Genomic DNA, 26,861 nt, shown 5'->3' with positions numbered 1-26,861 from the left:
CCACCTATTTTGGAACTGCCTTGTAGTGAATGCATTTTGGCTTCAAATCTATAAAATATATATGACCACATGGGCTGTCATGTGCCCCTTGACCCCCAAATGCTATCTATAATAGTTAATACCGAGTAACAAATCACTGAACACTACATGATCATTGCTATCTCTGAGTTGTTATTAGGAAAACTATAGCAATATGTTGGTTTTTGACCTCTCCTCCAATAGAGGGCAAATTTATTTTTCTCAAAGCTACTCTATCCTTTAGAAAACTGGTGTACTGCCATAGAGGATGCCCTACCAACTTACTGTAGATAGAGTTTGGTCCTTCTGGTTACAGGTTAAAATTTAAATCCATACTGTTTATGCCTCATATCTGTCTACACTCCCCACTCTTCTTTACAGCCCACTGATTAGCAAGACTTTGCCCACCTCCTATGGTTATTGATGGCTATACTTCTCCACTTATATATACTATACCTGGGTATCTTGGTTTGCTACAAACAATACTCTGACACTGTACTTTTTTATTCTGACAGTTTTTTGCTGTTTATTTATTTTTTTTACATGACCAGCCAATTAAAGTTACACAGTCCTGTATACTTTTACTACAACAACCATTTCACTCTACATTCAACTCATTTTGTTATTATAAGTGCTGCATATATGTGTACCTCTTTTATCCTGCATTTTATGTTTGCTGCAATGTGCAACTCATCAATAAACCTGCTTTGATAAAAAAAAAATATGGAGCACACAATATCCAATTTTGATTTGATACCCTAAATTATCAACAATACAACTATATCTTTCTCTAGAGTCCTTACAGACATCGTAGCAAAATGCCAGGAGGAACAGCTGGAACACTATGTCCAGTCTTACATAAAGGTAGGCACTTTGGATCATGTTTCTAAGCATTGAAGAAAAAAAATTGGAATGCTGTTGTTGTGGGTTCGAACCTATCTGCTCCAGTGCTTACCTGTATAAAAATAATGCATGCTGTGATTAGACAGCCTGTTTTTTTAATGAGTTTCTACTGCACCAGGGGAGACACAGAAATATAGCGGCATCTTTTTTTTTTTCTAATGCAATACATCACAACACACGGTGTTGGTTTACTGTGTGTTTGGGTGTGCTGCATTAAAATGATTGTCACCTGCAACACACCAACACGTACAATGCAGTAGTGTGAAAAGAGCCTAAAACATTAAAGTGATTCTAAAGCCTAAACATTTTTTACCTTAATGCCATACTTGCAGTAAGGTAAAAAATGTTTATGCATCAGCATCTCCCCCCCCCTTTTACTTACCTGAGCCCTCATTTGATCCAGTGCTGTGCACATCTGCAGCTCTTCTTTCCCATCTCTTCTGGGTCTCACTGGCTTTACTAGGGCACCAGGAGCTGCTGTCAATCAAAGCCAGTCATAAGGGGGCGGTGGCCGATTCCTGCTATCTGTGTCAATGGACGCAGAAGAGGGGCTCAGGAGTGAGCATGCACAAGTGCCACCATTGAAAGCAGCTTTCAAATGGGGGCACTGGGCAGAGAGGAGAGGGCAGAATTGCCAGCACGGGACCTGAGAATAGGTAGGTATAGACATATTTGTTATTTTTTTTTTTTACCTTTACAATCTCTTTAAGGTGGCAATAAGCAGAAACGTTGTACAGTTAAATTATAAAAAGAATGGAGAATGTGCACTTTGTTTTCTTTTATTTTTTTTGTACACCCTGCTCCTCGTTTGCAATTCTCACTTAGGTGAGAATGATGACTCCACTTCCTTGAAGTCTCCTAGGATGTGTACATCACATATCCCAGAATGCTTCAATTTCTGTTCACAGCAGTGGGAGGAGAGTGGCCTAGCACACATTATCAGGGGGCGGCTGCCTAACCATAGGAAGCAGCCAGCACCTGATGAGATTGGGTACAAAGATGATGATGCGGAACAAGATGTGTGGCAGCGGTGCAGCAGATTACAGCTGAACAATGCCTGATCCAATTGGTAGGTGAGTATTTGAATTGAGGACACATCTGAATAACAGGTAAGGGGGGAGGGGACCGCAGGGAAGGGAGTTCCTCTTTAAGCAGGACTGACAACATTTTTAGGAATTTCAGTGCAGCAGAGGCAGTGTCGTCAGCTCACTACAGGATATCAGAAGCACACTAGATTTCTGGCAGGACCAATGGCTATTTTCTATACTTGCATCATTAAAAAAAAAAAAAAAAAAACAAGGGGCATGATGTACTGAATATGTTTTTTTTTTTTTTTTGCAGAGACATAAACTTAAAATATTTCATACACTGTATTACATATATTGTAAATATACAGTAAACATCCATAATTTTTTTCTTGTTTAGTATGTGTTCAAAACTCAGTCATATGGAGATCGGACCGTTCATGAGGAACTTTCCAAAGGAATTACAAGCCTTTTAAAATGCAATGATCTAAATACAATTAAGCATGTGCTGAAGGTAAGCGTTTTGATTTGCAGCAGTTTCTGCAAAGCTTGTGTGTTCATGTCAGGGAATACATTGTGATGATCAGAATTAGAAGCAATTAAAGCAAAGTGAAAAAAAATGAAAAATGTCCAATTAGAAAGATAAACTGGAAACGTTTGCCTTTCACTTTGCAGGATAGTGTCTGGAGGTTTTTTAATATTTACATTTTGATTCCAGATTTAAAAAAAAAAAAATTAAGGGTTGCAGCCTCCTCCCTGTGAGCCTGGGATCAATGAGTGCTAATCTTGTTATAAAAACAGGCAGCGTTTATTTGCATTACCAGTTAATGCAGTGAAGATGTGCCATATCTTAAGGAGGCCAGGGGCTTTTAAAGTGTCCTAAAAAGACCTTTACCATCTTTATGGATTAAAGATTATATTCAACACTTTCTACTTATGAATGTGAATTTTATCCATTACAGTCAAGAAGTTGAAGCCCCTTTTAAAAATGCATTAAAATAATTTACAGTTCAGCTTTAGCAGTTGGGATGTTAATCCTGCCATATTTATTGTCAACATGTGTTGGTATACAGCAGTCTATATGCAATTTGCTGGAAGCGTATTTTCTGAAATAAAGAATGATTGTGCCAGGAATAACAGCTGCTTTGTATTCCTCTGACAGCATTCCCAGTTTTTCTTTGACATAATTATCAAATCCATGGCACAGCACCTCCATGAGAAAGACATGATGCAGGTAAATATACGGGGTGGAAATGTGTTTTTTTCTTCACAACCTACATTTTTGGTACAGATTTGCTGATCATTTTCTTTTCTGCCTTGCTTTCCTTTGGTTATACCTTTTCACAATCTTGCACTTTTCTGCATTTGTTGGACTCTGCAACACTTGTTTTTCCAGAATGTACTGCATAGAGAGTAATAGAGAATAAAATGGCCTAGAAAGTATAGAGAATAAAAAGGCCTAACCTAATTTGAACTGCCACTCTTTTATAATGCAGCACACAAAAGTTTCAGAAGACAGGCAGTATACACCAGGAAATCTGAAGATTACCTCTTTAATATGTATCTTACATGACACTGGAATCAGAGAGAATATAGAAAACAAATTAAAATGATAAACACCCAAGGTAATTTAAGAATGAGGTGCAGTGGTGTAGTGGTTAGCACTTTCACCTAGCAGCAAAAGGGTCACTGGTTCGAATCCCAACCACAACACTAACTGCCTGGAGTTTGCATGTTCTCCCTGTGCCTGTGTGGGTTTCCTCCGGGTACTCCGGTTTCCTCTCACACTCCAAAGACATGCTGGTAGGTTAATTGGATCCTGTATAAAATTGGCCCTACTGTGTATGTATAAATGTGAGTTAGGGACCTTAGATTGTACGCTCCTTGAGGGCAGGGACTGATGTGAATGTGCAATGTATATGTAAAAGCGCTGCGTAAATTGTCAGCGCTATATAAGTACCTGAAATAAATAAATAAAATATCTAAATAAAGCATTTGAAGACATGGAAGCCCCTATTTGTCATCTTCTGGGATGTAAACTAAAATTCTGGGCCTAAATTTAGCCAGACTTATTTTAGGTAAGCATATTTATCTGTGGTAATGTCAACTAGTGGCAATGATATGTGAGTTGAAGACAGGTTTCTTTTGAATAGAGGGGGAATAAAAATACTTATAGAATCCCAACTTTCTTTTATTCTGTGATTTGAAGTCATTTCTCTGTTCTTATATATAGTTTTGGATAGAAAAGGGAAGGTTTGTTTGGAAAAAAAAAAAGAAAAGGGAAGGTTTGAAACCTCTGTCGGGTTTTCTTTTCAGTGCATAAACTTCTGTCAGACAGGGAAAACCCACAGTTTTTCCTGTCTTTTTTTTTTTTTTTTTATCAAATAGGTTTTTATTAAAAATTGTAGGTTTACAAAAAAAACATAGAAACCTAAGAAAAAAAGTAAAATGAAAATAAGATACACTGAGTAAACTGTAGCCATACATTCTCGCCGCAATCTAGCCAAGAGCAGCGTCCACAACCAGTATAATGTCAGACAGTAAATGCAGTTACTTCAGAAATGGGAATATGACATAATATTTTTGCCACCCCCACACTGTAAAGCGCTGCGCAAACTGTTGGTGCTATATAAATCCTGTATAATAATAATAATAATAATATTCTGTTAATCCTGGGAATTTCCATAGCACTACTCACATCCCATTTCTCACAAAAGCATAGAGTAAGGCGAGGCTTTATTATGTAAAACATAGCAAGTTTACCGATGAAAAAATTGCCACAATCTAAACCAAGTAAAAATAAGAGTGTGTCACAACCAGAGCTTGCCTTTAATTCAGTGCACATCTGCTATAGAAATACCAGTAAGGTACATACACCAAAGAACTTGGTAGGTATAGAGATACAGCTACAGAATGAGGGGTAAAGTGGTTTGTTTTTAGCAGCTATGTCCAAACTATGGTCCTCCAGCTGTTCAGGAACTACAATTCCCATCATGCCTAGTTATGTCTGTAAATGTCAGATATTTACCATGCCTCATGGGAATTGTAGTTCCTAAACAGCTGGAGGGCCATAATTTGGACACCCCTGGTTTTTAGGATTAGCATTGAAAAAATAGTACGGACACTAGGCCTAATGGAGCTAGGCTAGGGGGTCTGCAGCCATGGATTACATAGTTTATCAAATTTCTGGGGGATACCCCTTTGTTGTAAGATGTGACACTCTTTAAGAAGGGTCAAATTAACATGTGTACATCAATCCTCAAGTGTAGGGGGAAGAGGAGATAACCACTTGGATACGATACATTTATGTGCCAGGAATAACAATCTAGTAACACAGGGCTTCTAACTTGCGGTGTAAAAGCTCCTTAATCTAAAACCTAACGCACTTGTTAGTGGTTCCTTATGTAAATTCACCCGGAACGTTTTCTTTATAGTATAAATTATTAGATGCCAGTAGCGGAACAGCTTGGGGCATCTCCAGAGCATATGTAAAAGATCGTTTCTCCTATCTAGCACCTGCCCAGACCTCAGTCTGCCCAACTGTTAAACACCCAGAAGGCAGAAAAATGGTCCAATCTGATGGATTCTTGGAAAACAGCAAGCTTGTTTATTGAAGTTTCAAGCTACACAACAATCATTACATTTTTTTATCCTATGTATTTTCTGTGTTCTTATTTAGAAAATCTAATCTCACTGCTTGCCAAAGAAAAACAAAGCCAACGGGAGAGAAAGTGAGATAGATTCAAAATGTTGCTGTTGCCACCAGAACCAGAGTAGAGGGAATAACTTAAAACTTCTACTTGTTCCGGTGACAGCTGTCAGTGGTGGGATTTCTCCCTATTTATGGTAATATTCCATGTAATTCCTATTGTATCTCTGGGGAAAGGAATTTGCTGGGAAATCTTCCAGATGCGAACAAAGACATGACAGAGATTCAAACTGTTCCTTGCTTTCTTCACAACTAAAGTTTCATGTTTTTGTCTATTATTTTCCAAGCCACTTTTGGAGAATAAAAGAAAGTATCAGGTGTATTCTCTGTTATGGGAGATACACAGGGATTGCTTTACTAAAGGCAAATGGACTGTGCACTTTGCAAAGTGCAGTTGCACTCTGTAAGTGCAGTTGCTTCTGAGCTTAGTAAATGAGGTAAAGCTTCACTTTGTAAAGAATACCCAATCACATGCAAGGAAAATAAAAACAGCCACTTTTTTGCTTGCACATGATTGGATAATGAAAGTCAGCAGAGCTTCTGCTCATTTACTAAACTCTGGGGCAACTGCTCTTGCAGAGTGCAACTGCACTTTGCAAAATGCACAGTCTATTTGCCTTTGGTAATTCAAACCTATAATGTGCTACTTCATAGAGTTAGATAAATAGGCTACTTTGAAAAGAAGCATAGCACTATGGGGGCCAATGCATGTGTTTTCGTGCATTGAGGCACATTTCATTAAGCAGCATTTTTGAATAGGTTGGTAACACAAACTCAACAAATTAGAATATTTTTTAAAGTTCACAACACCACAATGCTCAAAGCATTAGCATGTTTTGTGTGTTGGTACATGGCTGCCCCTTGAATATTTGTGTCAAGGTGCAATTGACAATGAATAGCAATGTGCTTCAGCACAAATACTGTATGTATTGGATTGCTAATGTGAAAAGGAAGAACTTTACTGGCTGCAATTAAATTATATACAATACATTATAATATAGCAGGCCATTGTTGGCAATTTTAGAGCAAGAATTGGTGCTAGATGCCTACAGCTATATGAATACATTTTAAATTTCTATTGAATATTGAACAGTTAGGAAAGTAACAGATGTACAGCAGACTAAGGACAGTTGTCACTGAGGTTTGAAAAAAAGACTGCATCGTTATATGATATTCCTCATCACATACCGGAAGGACAGGGTAGGAAAAAGAGGGGGAGGGGTATGCCTGGATCTATTGATCACTAATGACCCAGACCTAATCTCGGAGGTAGGAGTCCAGGACAACCTGGGCTCTAGCGATCACAGGATGATCACATTTAGCGTAAATAACAATATAGCAAGGCAAGTGGGGAACATAAGAACCCTTAACTTCAGAAGGGCAAACTTTCCAAAATTGTACTTGTTGATGGAAAGGGTAAACTGGGACCGAACCCTGGGATCCCTGACCACAGAGGAAAAATGGGAATGCTTTAGGAACATATTAAGCAAAGGCATCTTGCAGTGCATTCCTATGGGAAATAAATTTAGAAGGGACAAAGCCAAACCTGGCTGGCTAAACCGGAGCGTTAAAAAACTTATTAGGGGAAAAAAATTGGCCTTCAGGAAATATAAATCAGAGGGCACAGTATTGGCTTTCGACCAATACAAGGAGGCAAATAGGAAGTGTAAACACAAAATCAAGATGGCTGAAATAGACTTTGAGAGACAAATAGCGGAGGATAGCAAAAAAAAACCCAAAGAAATTCTTTAAGTATATCAACAGCAAAAAAACTAGGGCAGAGCATATTGCACACATAATTAACAATGATGGGAGGATGGTTACAGAGGACACTGAAAAAGCAACCGTACTGAATGCTTTTTTCTCATTTGTCTTTACACAGGAATCGGAGGGGTACACTGACCATGACTGTATAGTTAGTAGTAATACACAGGACTTGCCACTATGGAAGGGGAAATCAGGGAAAGGCTGGATAAACTCAACACAAACAAATCACCAGGCCCGGATGGCGTACATCCGAGAGTACTCAAGGAACTCAGTAAGGTTATATCCAGACCACTGTTCCTGATCTTTGCGGACAGTATTAGGACAGGAGATGTACCAGGGGAGTGGAGGAAAGCTAACGTGATTCCGATATTCAAAAAGGGTCAGAGGCATATACCGGGAAATTATAGGCCTGTCAGTCTGACATCAGTAGTATGTAAACTTCTGGAGGGGATGATAAGGGACTATATCGTAGAGTTTGCTAAGGACAACAGCATCATCAGTAGTAACCAGCACGGGTTTACAAATGGGCGTTCTTGTCAAACCAATCTCTTAACATTCTACGAGGAGGTGAGCTGTGAGCTAGATAGGGGCAGACCAGTGGATGTGGTGTACCTAGATTTTGCTAAGGCGTTTGATACAGTTCCCCATAAGCGCTTAATTTATAAAATAAGGTCTGCAGGTATCGACAGCAGGGTTTGCTCTTGGATACGGAACTGGCTAAAAGGGCGTGTCCAAAGGGTGGTAATAAACAGCGCGTACTCAGACTGGTCTGAGGTAGTAAGCGGGGTCCCCCAAGGCTCAGTCCTAGGACCAACCTTGTTCAATTTATTCATAAACAGCATTGAGGACGGGATCAGTAGTTCAATATCAGTTTTTGCAGATGACACAAAATTAGGCAGGACAATAACAGCACAGCATGAAGCAGATATCCTACAGAATGACCTGGACAAAATAACGGAGTGGGCAAAGACATGGCAAATGAGGATTAACGTGGAGAAATGTAAGGTTTTACACTTGGGGACTAGAAACATAAAAGCACAATACACGTTAGGAGGGGAACCCTTGGGAGAATCAAAAATGGAGAAGGATCTGGGAGTCTTGGTTGATGATAGATTAGGCAACAGCATGCAATGTCAAGCGGCAGCTGCCAAGGCTAGCAGAATATTAGCATGCATAAAGAAAGGGATGTATTCCAGAGATAAGACTATAATCCTTCCACTTTATAAAACTCTGGTCCGACCTCATCTGGAGTATTCGGTCCAGTTCTGGTCACCAGTCCTCAGAAGGGATGTGTTGGAGCTGGAGAGAGTCCAGAGAAGGGCAACTAAACTAATTAGGGGATTGGAGGACCTTGATTATGAGGAGCGTCTGCAATCGCTTGATTTATTCTCCCTGGAGAAGAGACGCCTGAGGGGGGACATGATAGCAATTTTTAAATATCTAAATGGGGATCTAGGCTTAGAAAAAAAGCTGTTCAGTCGAAGGGATTGCATGAGAACTCGGGGGCATACAATGCGATTAGAGGAGAAGCGTTTTAACCTCAGGCAACGTGGGGGGTTCTTTACTGTTAGGGCTACAAGATTGTGGAATTCTCTACCACATGAGGTGGTTTCTGCGGGTAGTATGGTGGCTTTCAAAAGACTCTTAGACGTACATCTCAAGGATCAGAACATTCAGGGGTATGCAAGATGATTACAGCCACACACATCTACACAGGTTGAACTGGATGGACTTTTGTCTTTATTCAACCTCACCAACTATATGTAACAATACAAGTTATAATGAACATTTAGTTTGGTCCTAGTTATTAAAGCAACTGCTCAGCATAAATATACCCTAAAGTATATGTAACACTAAAAATTTATTGTTTTTAATCTATTACCATTGGAAACATTTTGAACTGCCAGTTGAAAATGTCAACCATTTGTAAACTCTTAATGTCTTCCAGTTTGCATGTTAGTTTAGGTATGTTATATATAATAGTGCATGCCAAACAGCGTGTGTTCTCCATCATGGTCATTATTACTTTGCCTAATTTTAAGCCAAGCACGATTGCCTTTCCCCTTCTGTACTGAGTTCTCCATGAACAGCTGTAAAGCAGCTGGGTGCCAATTCATAGCACTTGGTTTACTTACAGAGATGGGGAACTTTAGAGAGATGACAGTCACTTGGTGCCTGTCTGTTCCAAATGTTGGCCTTTGATTGTTTTTCCAATAAACCCCTCATAGCCACATGACCTCTCAGAGGCGAGTAGGCCAGGTGGTACAGACAAGTGAACAGGCTTAGGCTAGACCAGACTTTGTTCTTTTCAGATAATATCTCCTGTTGCACCATCATTTATGGGCATAGTTATAAAGATTCAAAACAACCATGCATACTGGCACTGCTAGATGTGTTGCACATTCACATAAAATAAGAATAATTATCAACTATTCATTGGTAAATCTTTGTTGCATTTCTTTTACAATGCTCAACATTAAAGGTTTTTTTTTTTAATGAAAAATGTTTGAATTAAAAGAAAACATGCACCACTGGCTGAAAAGTTTTGGGGATCTGGGCTGTGGAATGACTGAAAGCATCCGGGGTGAATGCTGTATATGTTACAAAAATCACTATATTTTGTATTATATTTCTAGGGCCTTTGATTTTATCTGGTTATTTCCCAGACAGCACAGAGGCTACCAGCCACCCAAGCAAAAGTCCATTCAAGTGAACTCCAATGAACAGTCTAGAAGTTGTCTTTTCTTTTTTTTTGTATAATGGGGGTTGGGTACATGGGGTACCCCAAAAATCTTTAGCAATTGGCTGTAAGAGGACTTCTTAACTGTGAATATTGGACAGTCTAGGGAACATGTGTCAAACACAAGGCCCGTGGGCCGAATCCGGCCCTCCATGCCATTTTTTATGTGGCTCTCGCACCCAGGAGAAGGGGTGGAAGAGGAAAGTGAACAGCCTGTGAAAGAGAGCTGATTCCTGCACACTTTGCATAGCACATCTGTAAACCCTGCACTCAGTATGTAGCGCACTCCTCAATACTGTAATTTGTACATGGCACACTCCTGAACTCTGTACGTAGTGCACCTTTGAGCTCTGCACTCTGTACGTAGCACGCCCCTGGACTCTGCACTCAGTAGTGCATCTCTGAGCTCAGTTCATACCGCACTCCTGGTTTTTATAGCTCCTTTAAAAAGCGCCACGAAACGGGGAGGGCCGAGCCCTGCTGTGCTCGGGATCAAGCCCGCATGACTGTCCTCATAGCAAGCAGCTTGGAGAAGACAGGAGCGTTAGAGAGGGTCCCAAAAAGAGGAGGATTGGGATTGCTCTGTGCAAAACCATTGCACAGATTAGCTAAGCATGACATGTTTGTTATTTAAAAAAAATACCTTTAGAATCACTTTAAGGTTAAGGCTTCATATAATTTTGTCCTTTAAAATAATGCTTGGTTTAGTAAGATTAGAGTTAATGGGTTAACACAGTGGCGTACCTATCATATTTGGTGCCTAATGTTTTTACATCCCCCATGGAAAAAATTATAAAAATTGTATAAACCGGTGTGCATATTATGGGTGTGGACAAGTTGCGCTAGCAGTAGGATAGGCTTAAAGAGGCATAGTTAAATAAAATCTGAGCCTACTCCCACTGTACTCAACACACATATGCCGCAGTCCTTTTACCCACAAAATATGCTTTAATGATGGAGCCACGAATCAAGCAATTTTCTTTCCTTCAACCCATGGCCCCATCATCCCTCCTGCAGTGCTATTGTGTTCTGCTGGCAAGGAGCGGGGGAGCTTTCCCCACCAGTAGAAAACAATGATCACTGTTGGGTGCTATAGCGGCCGAATTTAGATCTGTCTATGCCCAGCTTAGCAGACATATACAAACCTCAGCACACTTATTATAATAAAATTAAACTGTTCCATCACCTATAATTTTATGTACACAGCTTAACTTACAGAAGAACTTCAAGAGTATTGTACTTAGAGTGCAGTGGTCAGGAATATGAAATTTAAATCACATTGAGGTGAATTTATGAAAACTGGATCAGAAAGAATCTGGAGCAGCTGTACATGGCTTCTATCTTCAACTTGTTCAGTTAGGCCCCTTTCACACGGGCTTTCCGATCTGATCCGCCTGCCAGTTTTTCAGGCAGACCGGATTGGATGCTCCATGCAGCCCTATGGAGGGGCGGATGTCAGCGGAGACATCATCTGATCTCCCATAGAGGAAAGCAGGGGTCTGACAATTCCATCTCTGCACACAGAGACGGAGACGGAGCTGTCATCTGCCTGTTCAGCGAGGATCAGCGGATCGATCCCCACTGAGCAAAACGGACTCCGTCAGGCGCGCTGCCCGTGTGAAAGGAGCCATAAGCTTTGAAAATAAACAATATAAAATAAATGTATATACAGATGCTTCAGATTATGTCTGTCCTAGTTTTGATAAATTCCCTTCAATGTCTATAGTGTTGTGGTTAGGAATGCATAAGGCACAGGCCACATTACAAAATACAACCAAACTTACCCCCTCTTCCCAGTACAAATCACAGCCACCCCCCCCCCCCCATAGTACAGATCTCCCATAACATCACTAAATCCCCCTTGAGTACAGACCCCCCTAGCAAAAACCCCTTAGCACAGACCTACCCCACCACCACAGATCCCTCTGTACAGATTGACTGCACCAACACAGACAACTAGTGTAAGTACAAACTCCCCTCCCCAACAGGCCTAACCAACTGCACCTTGGTACAGATTGAAGTTTGTGAACTCTTTAGGGCTGAACCCTGTGAAATCTATAGGAGGCAAATCTGCTTTTTGTGGGTCGTTTTCAAGGCTAACTGCAACAGGGAACATGTATCAATGTAAAAACTTTTTTTTTTTTAATACCATACAGTGAGGAGAAATACTTTACTTGAGGCTAAGAGGGCAATATTGAAAACCCAAGCACAAACACAAACATGCTTGGAAAAACTTTAAAGCTGTATATGGTATTAAGGAACAACGCCATTTCCATGGGCAGCAGTATTTTATAGTGAAGAGGCTGGCATGTAACAAAGCTCCAATTATTTGCCTTTATAAACCATCTGACCAGAGTTTAAAGGTCCATGGAGTGGATAATAAGTACAGTGAATTTTGGTGGGCAAATTGCCGCATTATTCCACAAACTCTGACAGTTCACCCTGAACCCAGCATTTTGCCAAACCTGAATCTCATCCTAATGCAGTGCTTACTGCACTGTGACCAACACATTTTCTAGCATCAAGCATGCTTACTGTGCTGACATTTTCAATACAAAAACATTTTGGGTGGATTCTAAATGGTCACAAGTAGTTTACTATAAAATTTCATACATTTAAAAATTTACATTTCTTTGTGACAGTTATGTAAAACAGTAATTGTCCTTTGTATTTAACCTTTCTCCATGCTATAAAAGAGCATTTTTTGTATTACCCCATGGATTCACTGTAACATGGTCCCTATAGAAATTAAAAATGTTCAAGTTTCCTTTTTCTAAGCAGAAAAAAAAAACATCTGTCACTATTTTGAAAGCTTTCGTTTTTTTAGCTTGTCCTTTTCATTCTGACATGTAATTGGTTTTAGAGTCATTTCAGACACCAGTGCTGGCATTTTGTGTTTGTGTGTTGGTATGTTCATTGACTGAGCAACAATTTAATGCTGATTGAAACTTTCTACTTATTTTAGGTTCATCGCACTAAAAGGTTCCCCACAACCTTCCATGCTGAGCTGGAAGCACTTGTAATGAGCTTTTCAGACCATATAATTTGGAAATACAAGGATGCTCTGGAGGAGACAAAGAAGGCCAACCTGAGCATTGCCTGTTTTCTGAAGGTGACTATGTGAAGTGTTCTGCATTTATGTACATTTTTAAGCATCCCCAAAGCTGTTTTTTTTTTTTTTTTTTGTCACAATTGAGACATACAGTATGATGATTTGTGGAGTTTATATGAAAAGATTCATAAAGAAAACTCTTTCCCAAATTTCCAATACTGTTGTGTTACAGTGCTCCATTCACAAAGCGGTATCTTACCACATTCAAGTATGCGGTAAGATACCGCACAGCCTTTTTCAAAACATTTTTTGACATTCACTAAAAAATGCTACTAAAATACCGCATGAGTTATTTTAGTAAGTCATGCAGTATTTTAGTAGTGAACACATGCGGTAATTTACCGCCTGGCGGTAGACGGAACATTGATTAGCATTTAAAAATAAGCCTTAAAAAGATGTTTTCCAAATGTCTATGAAACACTACTCAGTGCCAGCCAATGTGAAGGAGATCATTAAAACAAAAATATCTCCCCAGCCTGGGAAGCCCCATCTACATTCCGTAATTGGGCGACAGCTGGCCTTCTCAGAGCAAATTCCATGATCACATTCAACTCCTTTAAGCCTTTTCCAACGCTTTGTGAATCTTATAACATACCGAACTCGGAAATCTTTCGCTATCTACAAATTAAGCACTTTCTGGCCAAATGTATCCACACTGACCCTTCCTTGCCCAACATGACTTCTTTTGAACACACTTGCCTCCATGACCCACATGCCCGGGGTCTCATATCCTCGTTATACACCAGACTCACTGATTCCCCCGACCGTACTCCTCCCGCATATACCACTAAGTGGGAACAGGATCTAGGGTCCGCCATAGATGTTGAAGATTGGTCCAAAATCTGGCAATCAACGAAGAGGGCCTCACAAAATATAGTAGCCTCGGAAACAAACTACAAGGTGCTGATGCGATGGTATTTAGTACCCGCACGCATTGCAAAATTTTCACCCTACTACTCTGCTACATGCTTTCGGGGTTGCCTGGAGGCAGGCACACACTTGTACATTTGGTGATCTTGTCCATTGGAGCAAATGTTTTGGCAGGCCGTCTTCCATATTCTCTCCACTCTGATGGACGTTCCAATCTCGCCCGACCCCCTACTGGCTCTCTTGAATGTAAAAACGGATAATGTGTCCAAATTCCGCCACAAACTGTTCCTACAGGTCACAACAGCGGCTAAACAAACCATTGCGAAAGCGTGGAAATCCCCACACCTTCCTTTGACTGAAGTGAAACACTGAATCAAGAAACGCTATGATTCACGCCAAAATCGATGCTGTTCTGACAGATAGAGTCGAGAAATATGATAGAATCTGGCAACCTTGGGTTGACAATTTTCTTCCCCCCAATTTTGATAGCTCCCTATTGCTGCCCTAAACCATACCTGGGGACCCAATACCTCCACTCCTTATGTACTGGCCCCCCCGGAGATCCTTCCCCTTCCTCTTCCCCCTCTTTCTACCCCTCTTCCCTTTTATCCTTGTCCCCTCTAGTTACCCCCTTCTCCCTGTTCCCCCCCCCGCCCTACTTCCTTCTGCATACATATGTTGTAGCACCTACAACGTCTGAGTTTGGTTCTACCGTGTCATTTTAACTACAGTTTACTGGTTACCTGTTCGACTTATTCCCCGACTTATTCTGGCTGACTGTAGCTCATGTTTCTCCTGTTTGATAACCGTGATGTTCCTCTCACCCCCCTGCCTCTTCCCACACGGTACCCTAGACTTGGGTACTGTTCCCTTTTAGAATAACAATTGGTTGGTTTCGCCTCCCCACCTAGGCACAGTGTGCTCCCTATATGGGGTGCCGATGGGTTGGCGATGCCAATCACTACTCTCTCGTGACCACCCATTTTGCTGCCCCTTGTCTACTAACCCTCACGATTTGCTGTAGTTACAGTTATTGGTCATGCTCTGTTACCGAGCTTTGTTTACACTACTTCACATTATTCTGTATGTCAAACGTTGTTACTCACTTGCATTATTCAATAAAATACTTGAAACAGAAAACAAAAATATCTATACATTAGTCATATGTTAAGCATCAAAATATCAATAGCTGAGACTATAACTGATACAATATATTCCGAAAAATGAGCTTTATAAATAATAAAATACTATTTCATTCATGTGTTAACTCCACAAGTTATTACAAACACTCTGTGAGTGTGTACAAAACCATGTCTGGTAAACAATGTCCTCGCGGTGCATTTTGTTCCATGCACCAATCACTGGATTGTCACCACGTGAGTCCCACTCCCTGAGTTTACACTCACCAAAGATACTTATTAAAGACACCTTTGTTTTATAGTGCTGTCCAATTTATCTCAAAGGGATGGTGCCTGACACAAGAATTGGAAAAAGTAGACAGCAGAGGGCGGCAGTGGTCACCGGCAGATTAGTTACTCCTGGAGTGATCCCAGTGTAAACGGCACCATCCCTTTTAGATAAATTGGACAGCACTATAAACAAAGGCATGATAAATAAGTATCTCTGGTGAGTGTAAACTCTTAAGTGAGTGGGAATCACTTGGTGACAATCTGGTAATTAACGCATGGAACAACATAAAACAGCACAAGGACACAAGAATATTGTTTACCAGAGACTGTTTTGTACACACTCAGAGGATGTTTGCAATAACTTATGTGGTTAACACATAAATGCCGGTCAATTATAGAGGAAATTGATGGAGCGACGCTATTGGTGTTTTATTGTTTACAACGCTAATTTTTTGGATTAAAAAATAGGTGTCGTTAAGGAGCAGCCAGAAATCCGGTTCTGTGAATGGAGCCCAGTATATCTAGAGATAAAACATTTTTTCATTTTGGATTGAGTAGGATAATGGTTAGGACCCTGGTTAGGGTCTTTTTTTGCCTACTGCCTTTGCCTATCTATTGTTGAGATTTGTGGGCAGTTTTTAAAAAATTACTTATTTGTATATTGAAAATTAGGTCACTGTAACAAGAAGTTATGGTGGAACTCAAAGTGCCAAGGCACCACCCTGACCTGCCTCCTGCTTTAATACTTTGATAAAGCCCAGGATGGGTGTGGTTGCATAAACTCTAGTTGGTGTCGTGTATGGAGGTCATATGACAGGGAAGAGATCTACTTGGCAAAGCACATTGAGGGGATGAGAGCAATAAGAACTCAAGAAGCCAAAATCTGGAGCAACCATGCATGGCAACCAGTCAGCTTCTTCCTTTATTTTCAATGCTTACCCACACGCGCTGAAGATAGTAGCAGATTGGTTGCTGTGCACAGCTGCTCCAGATTCTGGTAGCTCTCGTTTTGGTAAATACCCCCCTTAGTATGTAAGACGGGGGAAGCTTCTATGAGTTGAAGGAGAGGTAATAGTTTGACTGGATGGAGACTCATGATGACACCAGATTTGGCAGACTCACTGCCATTGCTGATGTGTCAAGAATTCTGTTTGCAGAGCAATGTAAAAAGTAAGGCACATTTATTGGGGGTACAGGGGAAAAAAATCCTGACCCCCACCTAAATATCTTGTTATAATGTAATTCAAAAGCAAATTTGAAGTTTACCCCTACAGCCCCATTCTCACTTCTGAATGGACTGATTTTATTGCAACCTGTGTTAAAACTTCAAAAAACTGATATTTTCTGGATGACAAATTATCTGAATTTCTCATCACATAAGTGCTGAAATTAAAGATATTGTTCTCCACCACAAAAAGTATGACAGCTTTGTATGGATGTTCTGCAAATGAGTTATAAATATATCTGATATAAAAATAACCTTTGTCTTCCAGCGCTGTTTTACATTTATGGATCGTGGCTTTGTATTCAAGATGGTCAGTAGTTGTATTAGTATGTTCAGCCCTGGGGATGGCAAGGTAGGAATAACTCTATATACTGTAACTTTTTGTAAAGTATATATACCATCAGTTATGGTCTGCCACATTCTAAATTTCTCATCTGTCAGAATAAGTGTGAACAATCACACAGTTTCACGGTGTTTAAAATATACCTTTAAGCTTTGTTCAATAGTTTATTGCTGTGATAGATAGATAGATAGATAGATAGATAGATAGATAGATAGATAGATAGATAGATAGATAGATAGATAGATAGATAGATAGATAGATAGATAGATGGATAGATGGATAGATGGATAGATGGATAGATGGATAGATAGATAGATAGATAGATAGATAGATAGATAGATAGATAGATAGATAGATAGATAGATAGATAGATAGATAGATAGATAGATTAGTAAATCACACACTTGCTGACCGCCTAACTAGGAAAATGTTTCATTACTTTAACGTTTAATACCGGGGTTATGGCTGCAGCTAGATGCCATTACCCAAGTATTATTTTTCCCTCAAGCTCCAGTCTTTGAAAAAATTGGTCTGAGTGACTCATTCTCTGCAGAATCACTTTTAGAAATGGTGGGAGGTAGTTCCTGGGCTCACCTGGGCAATCAGTGGCTGGGCACAGAGACGAGCGAAGGAAAGATGGCCTCCACTCATTTCTCCTGCCTAGGAGGACCGGAGCAAAGTCATAACAGCAATTCTGGTTCTAGGCCCATGTAAACAAGGCCATTTTTTTAAACCCAAAGATAAAAAATTTTTTTCGCTCTTTTGCTTTTAAGGGTAGAGGAGAGATTTGGTGTAACATCATCTTTCACATTATAAAAAAAAATTGGGCTAAGTTTACTGTTTATTTATTTTTTTAATTCTTTGAAGTGTTTGAAAGACTGCTGCACAAATACAGTGTGACATAAAATATTGAAACGACTGCCATTTTTTTCTCTAGCGTCTCTGCTAAAAACATATATATATATATATATATATATATATATATATATATATATATATACTGTATATATATATATATATATATTGTAACATGGGGAACCATTAGCTCAGTGGCAGATGCGTTTCTCTAGTGATTCACTGTAGTCAGGTACTAGATTTTAAGGGCCTGGTAGCCCATTTTTATTAAAAGGCAACAATAAACAGTTCGTAAATAGGTTTTCCCACACAGGGGTTCTTCTCCAGTAAGTACAAAACTGAAAATACCAGCCCACCTGGCTCTCTCTCTCTCTCTCTCTCTCGTGCAGTTTTTTCTTAGCAGTACCTCTGCACTTTATGCTGGTCCCCAGACCATGGACTCTCTGAAGCTGACAGCTTCACTGTGGCCTTGGTCCTCAGGCTGTCTGTCTCTTCAGACACACACACACGTGCTCTGGCTGCCACCTGCAGCCACTGACTCCCAGAGAGTATTGGAGTCCTCCTGACTCCCTATTAACAGACCTTCTGTCTGTTGGATGAAGCAGTCCCTAACTGGGAGCCCTGATGTCTTCCTAAACCTTCATTATAAGGGCTGTGTGCACCTGAACCTGGTCATCCACAAAACATGGACACAGAGTTGGAGATTCCTTCCCTCCCAAGACACTATGGAATCTCCAAACTACAGAGCCCCATCCAGGAATACCAAAACCTGGAGAAAGCTGCAAAGGCAGTTTTCTCCACTGCACATCTACGCTCTGTAGTCCTGCACAGAGCCAATGTGCACACTCTGTGTCCTTTAAACAACCAATTTCACTGTGACAGAGTCTTGACCTGTCACAATATATATATATATATATATATATATATATATATATATATATATATAATGTTTGGGGATTCTAAGTCATTTTCTAGCAAAAGTACTGATTTTAACCTCCCTGGCGGTATTCCCGAGCGTGACTCGGGGTGGATTTTTTAGGTTAGGATTGGTATCCCCGAGTCACGCTCGGGGTAGATGTGCGGAGCGTGCAGCGCTTTCCCTTACCTTCTCCTGGCGATCCAGCGATGATCTCTCATTGCTGTGACCGCCAGCCGAGATCCCCGCCGCTCGTCCGTCGGTGTGATGACTTCCTAGTTCCGTTCCCTGCAGCAGCAATGCTGCATGGGAGCGGAACTAGGGAGGGAAATTCAAACGTTGCACAAAACACAAACACATAACACATTTATATATATATATATATATATATACACATATATATATATATATATATATATATATATATATATATACAGAGAGTGCAGAATTATTAGGCAAATGAGTATTTTGACCACATCATCCTCTTTATGCATGTTGTCTTACTCCAAGCTGTATAGGCTCGAAAGCCTACTACCAATTAAGCATATTAGGTGATGTGCATCTCTGTAATGAGAAGGGGTGTGGTCTAATGACATCAACACCCTATATCAGGTGTGCATAATTATTAGGAAACTTCCTTTACTTGGGCAAAATGGGTCAAAAGAAGGACTTGACAGGCTCAGAAAAGTCAAAAATAGTGAGATATCCTGCAGAGGGATGCAGCACTCTTAAAATTGCAAAGCTTCTGAAGCGTGATCATCGAACAATCAAGCATTTCATTGAAAATAGTCAACAGGGTCGCAAGAAGCGTGTGGAAAAACCAAGGCGCAAAATAACAGCCCATGAACTGAGAAAAGTCAAGCGTGCAGCTGCCAAGATGCCACTTGCCACCAGTTTGGCCATATTTCAGAGCTGCAACATCACTGGAGTGCCCAAAAGCACAAGGTGTGCAATACTCAGAGACATGGCCAAGGTAAGAAAGGCTGAAAGACGACCACCACTGAACAAAACACACAAGCTGAAACGTCAAGACTGGGCCAAGAAATATCTCAAAACTGATTTTTCAAAGGTTTTATGGACTGATGAAATGAGAGTGAGTCTTGATGGGCCAGATGGATGGGCCCGTGGCTGGATTGGTAAAGGGCAGAGAGCTCCAGTCCGACTCAGACGCCAGCAAGGTGGAGGTGGAGTACTGGTTTGGGCTGGTATCATCAAAGATGAGCTTGTGGGGCCTTTTCGGGTTGAGGATGGAGTCAAGCTCAACTCCCAGTCCTACTGCCAGTTTCTGGAAGACACCTTCTTCAAGCATTGGTACAGGAAGAAGTCTGCATCCTTCAAGAAAAACATGATTTTCATGCAGGACAATGCTCCATCACACGCGTCCAAGTACTCCACAGCGTGGCTGGCAAGAAAGGGTATAAAAGAAGAAAAGCTAATGACATGGCCTCCTTGTTCACCTGATCTGAACCCCATTGAGAACCTGTGGTCCATCATCAAATGTGAGATTTACAAGGAGGGAAAACAGTACACCTCTCTGAACAGTGTCTGGGAGGCTGTGGTTGCTGCTGCACGCAATCTTGATGGTGAACAGATCAAAACACTGACAGAATCCATGGATGGCAGGCTTTTGAGTGTCCTTTGAGTGTCCTTGCAAAGAAAGGTGGCTATATTGGTCACTGATTTGTTTTTGTTTTGTTTTTGAATGTCAGAAATGTATATTTGTGAATGTTGAGATGTTATATTGGTTTCGCTGGTAAAAATAAATAATTGAAATGGGTATACTGTATATTTGATTTTTGTTAAGTTGCCTAATAATTATGCACAGTAATAGTCACCTGCACACACAGATATCCCCCTAAAATAGCTAAAACTAAAAACAAACTAAAAACTACTTCCAAAAATAGTCAGCTTTGATATTAATGAGTTTTTTGGGTTCATTGAGAACATGGTTGTTGTTCAATAATAAAATTAATCCTAAAAAAAATACTAATTTGCCTAATAATTCTGCACTCCCTGTATATATATATATATATATATATATATATACATATATATACATATATATATATATATATATATATATATATACACACATATATATATATATATATATATATATATATAATTACTAGTAATTACTAAGAATTGTAGGCCTATAATACATAACGCCGAATTTCCATGAAAAAAATTGTACCGCTTTTGGTATATAATTCCTGACATAATCATACCGCCAGGGAGGTTAACCTATAAGCAACAAATCTCAGAAATAGGGCTGGTCTTCAAGTGGGTAAAGCAAGTGGGTAAAGCAAGTATCGTTGTACTCAGTGTAACATCATCTTTTAGATTGTACAAAAAAAATGGGGTAAATGTTGTGTTTTTTTTTAAATTAATCAAAGTGTATTTTTTTGAAATTGCATTTTAAAAACCGCTGTGCAAAAAACAATGTGGCAAAAAATTGCAATGACTACCATTTTATTCTCTAGGGCCTCTGCTAAAAATATATATATGTATAATGTTTGAAGGTTCTAAATAATTTTCTAGCAAAAAATAATGATTTTTCTTTGAGCAAAGAATGTCAGAAAAAGGTCTGGTCAGCAAGTGGTTAAATAAATGCATACACTTTTAGAGCCGGTTCACACTGAGGCGACACGACTCCTTACTACTTCGGGGGCGACTTGTGCAGTCCCGTGCACCACGACTTCGGAGCGACTTGCAGGGACTTCACGTAATGGAAGTCTATGCAAGTCGCTCCGAGGTCGCCCCGAAGTAGTACAGGACCCTTTTTCTAAGTCGGAGCGACTTGTGTCGCTCCTATTAGAACGGGTCCTGTAGCGGTCAATGGACCGCGAGGGAGCGCGACTTGTCAGCCTGACAAGTCGCCTGACAAGTCGCTCTAGTGTGAATGGGGTCTAAAAGTAGAACTATTGGCAAAACATTTAATTTAGCCAAACAGGAAGTGAGAGGAAATCCCTGCAAATTAAGGGATATCAACAAACCCCCCCCCCCCCCCCCCAGGTCACCAGAACTAGTGTCCCCATTGGAAGATTTCCCCTCCATTACTTTTCTGGGGACAACCCAAATTTGTGATTTTTTTTTTTACTTTCACCTACAATAATTGTAAACAGGACAAATAGAGAGGGTGAATTTCCTTAACAGGGGCAGAGTCAGCAATACAAATCTACAGTGGTCCCTCCCTACTCTATTCAAATATGTATAAAAAAAAAAAAAGTTTTGTCTTTAGTTATGCTTTAAGTCACTATTATTTCATATGCTATTCCAAATGCTACTACTGGCATTAGGGCTATCAGTAAAAAGAGATTTAACCAGAGTTTTTAAAGCCCAAGGAGTACTTTTTCTTTTCTAAAAAATGAATCAGGGAAAATCAAGCTCCTTTCACTTTTGTCTGATGCAGCACCTCAGAGATCAGTCATTATATAGTGTCTCATCCTTAGTATTAGAGACGTCAAGAAAAATAACCATACAAGGATCTCCAGGTTAAAAAATGTTACTTGTGCCTGGTTTTAGGTAGGACTTGTAGCTTGAATTAACTGTTTCATGTTGCCACACCAATCAGACTAAGGTTTACACTGGAAAGTTACAGTGATGGAACAAAAGCAGGACAAATAGTAAATAAGGTGAATAGAAATACACCAGACATGTAAAATCAGGTATTAAGCCATCATTATCCAGTGTGATCCAGTGTTATTGCATTGCAGATTTTGTATCAGTACAAGTTTGAATTTCTCCAGGAGGCTTGCAACCATGAGCACTTTGTTCCTCTCTGTTTACCTCTGAGATCATCAGACATCCCAGGTAACGTAGCCAACATATACAGATAAAAAGCACACCATTACAACTGTGTGTGTTAAATGATACATTGTTTTTAAATTAATACTGATTATATTGTTTCCTTTTTTCATTCAAATGAAGATCCACTTACACCTTCTGACTCTACTAAAGTTTACCATGCTTTAGGTAAGTACCTGTTGTATGAAAACTTTGTACCATTCCTCCTGCAGATTTATTTTAAAAGCCAACAGATGTTTACTTTTATGTCGATTGCCTGGGATTTTCAGTGTGGTCATATGATGGCAGTATATGCAGATATGTTCCTGCTTTCCTCTGCACACATTTTAAAGTTAAAGTGAACCTTCACGTCCACAAGTTCCTTGGCCTCCTGGGACTCTCTCTTTTGATTGGCTGAGATACAGCCACAACGCAATTGGCTTCCGTGGCTGTCAATCAAAGTCAGTGAGCCGATCAGGAGAGAGAGAGGGGAGAGGCTGAATGGCAGCTCCATGTCTGAATGGACACAGGGAACTGTGACTTGGCTCGGGTGCCCCCATAGCAATCTTCTTTCTGTGGGGGCACTTGATAGGAGGGAGGGGCCAGGAGCAGGAACGAGGGACCTGAGAAGAGGAGGATTCAGGCCACTCTGTGCAAAACCAACTGCACAGAGGAGTTACGTTTAACATGTTTATTATTTAAAAAAAAAAAGAGAGACTTTACAATCACTTTAAGCTTAGTGCCAGGTATTAATATTCATGTAAAAGCAGTCAGCATAAAGTGCCTTGCTCCTCTTATTATCCTCATAGATATAAACAACTAAACAAGTATTCTTTGTACTTTTTGATGAAGACATGCCAGAGTACACCTTGACTGATGACTTCTGCCGGAAGCACTTCCTGATTGGCATACTTCTCAGAGAGGTTGGTCTGGCATTACAGGAAGACCAGGATATCCGCCACCTCGCCCTTACAGCACTAAAGAACATTATGGCTAAACACTCCTTTGACAATAGATACTCTGATAAGGTAATTCTTTCTTGATATTGTCTGTAGATATGTGATCCTTCCTTGTCACAGGCCATTATAATGACATATGCATACACCGTTATTCTGTTATATCATTCATTGTAAGAATGTAAAACAACATATTATTAAATAGAACACATTCAGTTATACGCATTTTTATTTTTTTAGGAAAAGCAGGCCCAAATAGCAGTTTTATTCTTGCCCCTCTATGGCATTCTCTTGGATAATATGCCTCGAATATTTATGAAAGATTTTTTCCCATTTACAGTGAATACATCTAACCAGGTAAGTTGAGAAAATAATTATACCAGATGATATGGAATTTGGATGCTTTCAAATGGGGCTATTACCATCATAAACAGATTGATTATATGTAAATATTACATTTTAGCACACTCTACTCCAGAGTTTCTCAACCAGGGTTTAGTGGAACCCTAGGGTTCCTCCTGAGGTTACTAGGGGTTCCTTGAGAAATGGGCAATTTCTGCCTCTCAGATAAGTTCCCAATGACACCATTGTTCCTTTTAGCTATTTGTCTGGGGGGAATTCTTCCCAATGATGACAAGAGTAAGGAGCATTCTTCCCACTGACTGTCACACTAATGTGTCATGAGTTGTAGAATTGTAATTTTTAGTAGGGGTTCCCCGAGACCAGAAATTTATTTCAAGGGTTCCTCTGTGTTGAAAAGGTTGAGAAAGGCTCCTCTACTCATTAAGGGTTTCCTCTCACTTATGCAACCAGAGCCTTAAACACAGTCAGATATTTATTTAAGGGACTGTGTGACCTTTTTGTATTCATTGGGTCATGAATGTAGAGCATAAATGTGTCCTGTCTTAATTATAAAGTGGTCTCCATTCTTAAACATATGATTGAGAACAAATCACATAATTCCCTTTAACATAAAAATAACACACAACACGGGCATGTGGTGCCTGTGTATTTCAAGGAGTTTTATACTTTTTATTCATTTAAATTCTTAAAAAAATTAAAAGAGAAAATAACTTAGTCATGTAGGTTTTCATGCTATCACACATTGTAAACTCACTCCCAGAAATAATGTTTTTCTTGCATGTTTGAGTGTTGGCCGTATAGTAGCATTTTGACCTATATTGACTTTAATAGCTTCAAAACATCTAGAGGTGTAATTCTTTATATCTCCATACAGTTTAAAAAGTGGATTGAAACCTAAAGGGTATATAAACAGCAACACTTTCTTGGTTTTGGACAGACTGGTCAGGGTTTGTAATGTTGCCTGTGGCCCCTGTTGGATACAGAGAGGAAAAAATAACCAGAGTTTTAACCTGTCTCTATTCTTATCCAAAAACTAAAACTTTACATATACTTTTAACTAGTTTAGTTAGCCTTTTTAATTATAGCATGAGTTGCTATAATAAACGTTTTAAGAATCTAGTTAGACAGATGCGTGATGAGAGAGCGCATCTCCCCTGCATTGAAAGTCAGTAGTTATACCCACAGTGAGACCCAGTTTAGAGTGATTTAACATCAGGCATCCATTTTTGTTTGAGATACTTTAAAGTTTAGGTTAATTTTTGAGAACTACTGATACGTTATAGAAGGGTTTGGGGGTCTCTAGATGTCTTTTGTAAAGCCTGCTGGGGTCTAGTTGCAGAATATGTGTTTCGAGGCTGCAGTGGCTATGCGCTGGGATGCTATCCTCAGCAGGGTGAATGTAAATGAATGCTCTATTGAAATCAGTACCCACAATGCATCTATATCTTTTATGACTTAGAGTTCAGGTATATTTTAATAACATGTATATATTAAAAAGTTGTAACTGTGGAAAACTGTAGTAAAGTCGGTAGTATTTATAAATGTAATAGAATTGGAATTTCTACTTAAAGGAGATAAATGGCCAAAGCTCTTTTAGCCCTACTTCTCCTGTGGAGCACTACCAGTTCAGACTCTAGAGGGATCCTTACTTTAATGTCGGGATCTTCCCAGATCCCTGACCAGCAGCTGGCATGGTGCAGCCTGAGCCAGTTGCTCCCACCCCGTTCCACAGCCCCTTGCTCAGTGAGCGCTCACTGAAGTCCAAGAACTGAATGATCAGCAGTCTTTGATTGCTCAATTCTCTTAAGCAGCTTGGGTGGAAATTCAAATTAATAGCAGTGCACTGTCCTCATGGGCTTTGCTGCTTAACTGCAGACAGGAAACTTTATTCAAGGGAAAGATATAGAGCATACCATAGATGCAGCTACAAACTTATAAACACTGTCGTCTACTGGCTGAAAAATATATCTCTACTAAATTCTGATGTACAGTAGTTGTTGCACGAAATACAATTCTGTGTTCCAACTATCCAACTCAAAAACTATTCCTTATATTAGTCCCATTTTGGATCTCAGTTCTATAAACCTGGTTTTTGTAAGTGGTTTTGTCAAAGCATCTGATCCACTTTTGTTTCTCATGAGTTGGAAGTCTTTGCATCTCATCCCATTAATCTGGCTCTGGTTTTAATGCTATGCGAGCAACATAGGACAGACGCTTGGCTGGGATGCCTTTATTGTTTCTGGTGGATTTCCTGATTAAAGCCTCTTGTGGCCTGGTTTCTTCTTTTACAGCATTTGGATTGCTTACATTTGTGTTCATTTCTATTTCTGTGGAACTTTGTTGCTTATCTTCATGTGACACTGATGTGGAATTTCCCTCAGGTTGAAGTGTTTGTGTTAGTTCATGAAATTTTGAACACACTGAGGTTTAATCGACAATTATACTTCTACTGATGGTTACCTTGTTTGTGTCTTGGTGTACAATTCTGTATGCCTTTTGAGATTTGCTGTACCCCAGGTGTACACCTTCCTTTGTGCACGCATCCCATATTTTAAGCTTTTCTTTTAGGATGTGTGGATACGCTTTGCTTCCAAATTTTTTTAGATGGTTCAAATTCAGGGCCTTTCTGTTCCACAGTTCATACAGAGTTTGCTCAGGTTATTTTCCTGGTAGTCAATTTTGGAGATAGCATGCTGTCATAATTGCCTCTCCCAAGTATGTGGTTGGCATATCTGCATCAAACAGCATGGTTTTTCCACTCTCACATAGAGTACAGTTCATTCTTTCTACAATTCTGTTTTGTTTTGTGTTGCATGGTATAGTAGTTTGAAATATTATGCCATGCATTCTGAGAATCGCCTGTG

General features: G+C 39.8%; 1 protein-coding gene across 6 annotated transcripts in view; it reads left to right on the top strand.

Moving 5' to 3' along the window:
- Positions 1–26,861, top strand: part of DOCK10 (dedicator of cytokinesis 10) — a 482,217-nt gene that overhangs the window by 325,155 nt on the left and 130,201 nt on the right. For all 6 annotated transcript variants that reach the window (XM_082248984.1, XM_082248983.1, XM_082248985.1 and 3 more), the window contains exons 25-33: positions 813–882; positions 2,347–2,460; positions 3,109–3,180; positions 13,128–13,274; positions 17,047–17,130; positions 22,609–22,705; positions 22,823–22,867; positions 23,531–23,706; positions 23,875–23,991. In XM_082248984.1, coding sequence (XP_082105110.1) covers positions 813–882; positions 2,347–2,460; positions 3,109–3,180; positions 13,128–13,274; positions 17,047–17,130; positions 22,609–22,705; positions 22,823–22,867; positions 23,531–23,706; positions 23,875–23,991 — 922 coding nt within the window. The remainder of the gene's footprint in view (positions 1–812; positions 883–2,346; positions 2,461–3,108; positions 3,181–13,127; positions 13,275–17,046; positions 17,131–22,608; positions 22,706–22,822; positions 22,868–23,530; positions 23,707–23,874; positions 23,992–26,861) is intronic.

Source organism: Pelophylax lessonae (assembly GCF_965119305.1).
Source record: "Pelophylax lessonae genome assembly, chromosome: 3".
Taxonomy (NCBI): Eukaryota; Metazoa; Chordata; class Amphibia; order Anura; family Ranidae; genus Pelophylax; species Pelophylax lessonae.
This window is presented reverse-complemented; position numbering and strand designations above follow the sequence as displayed.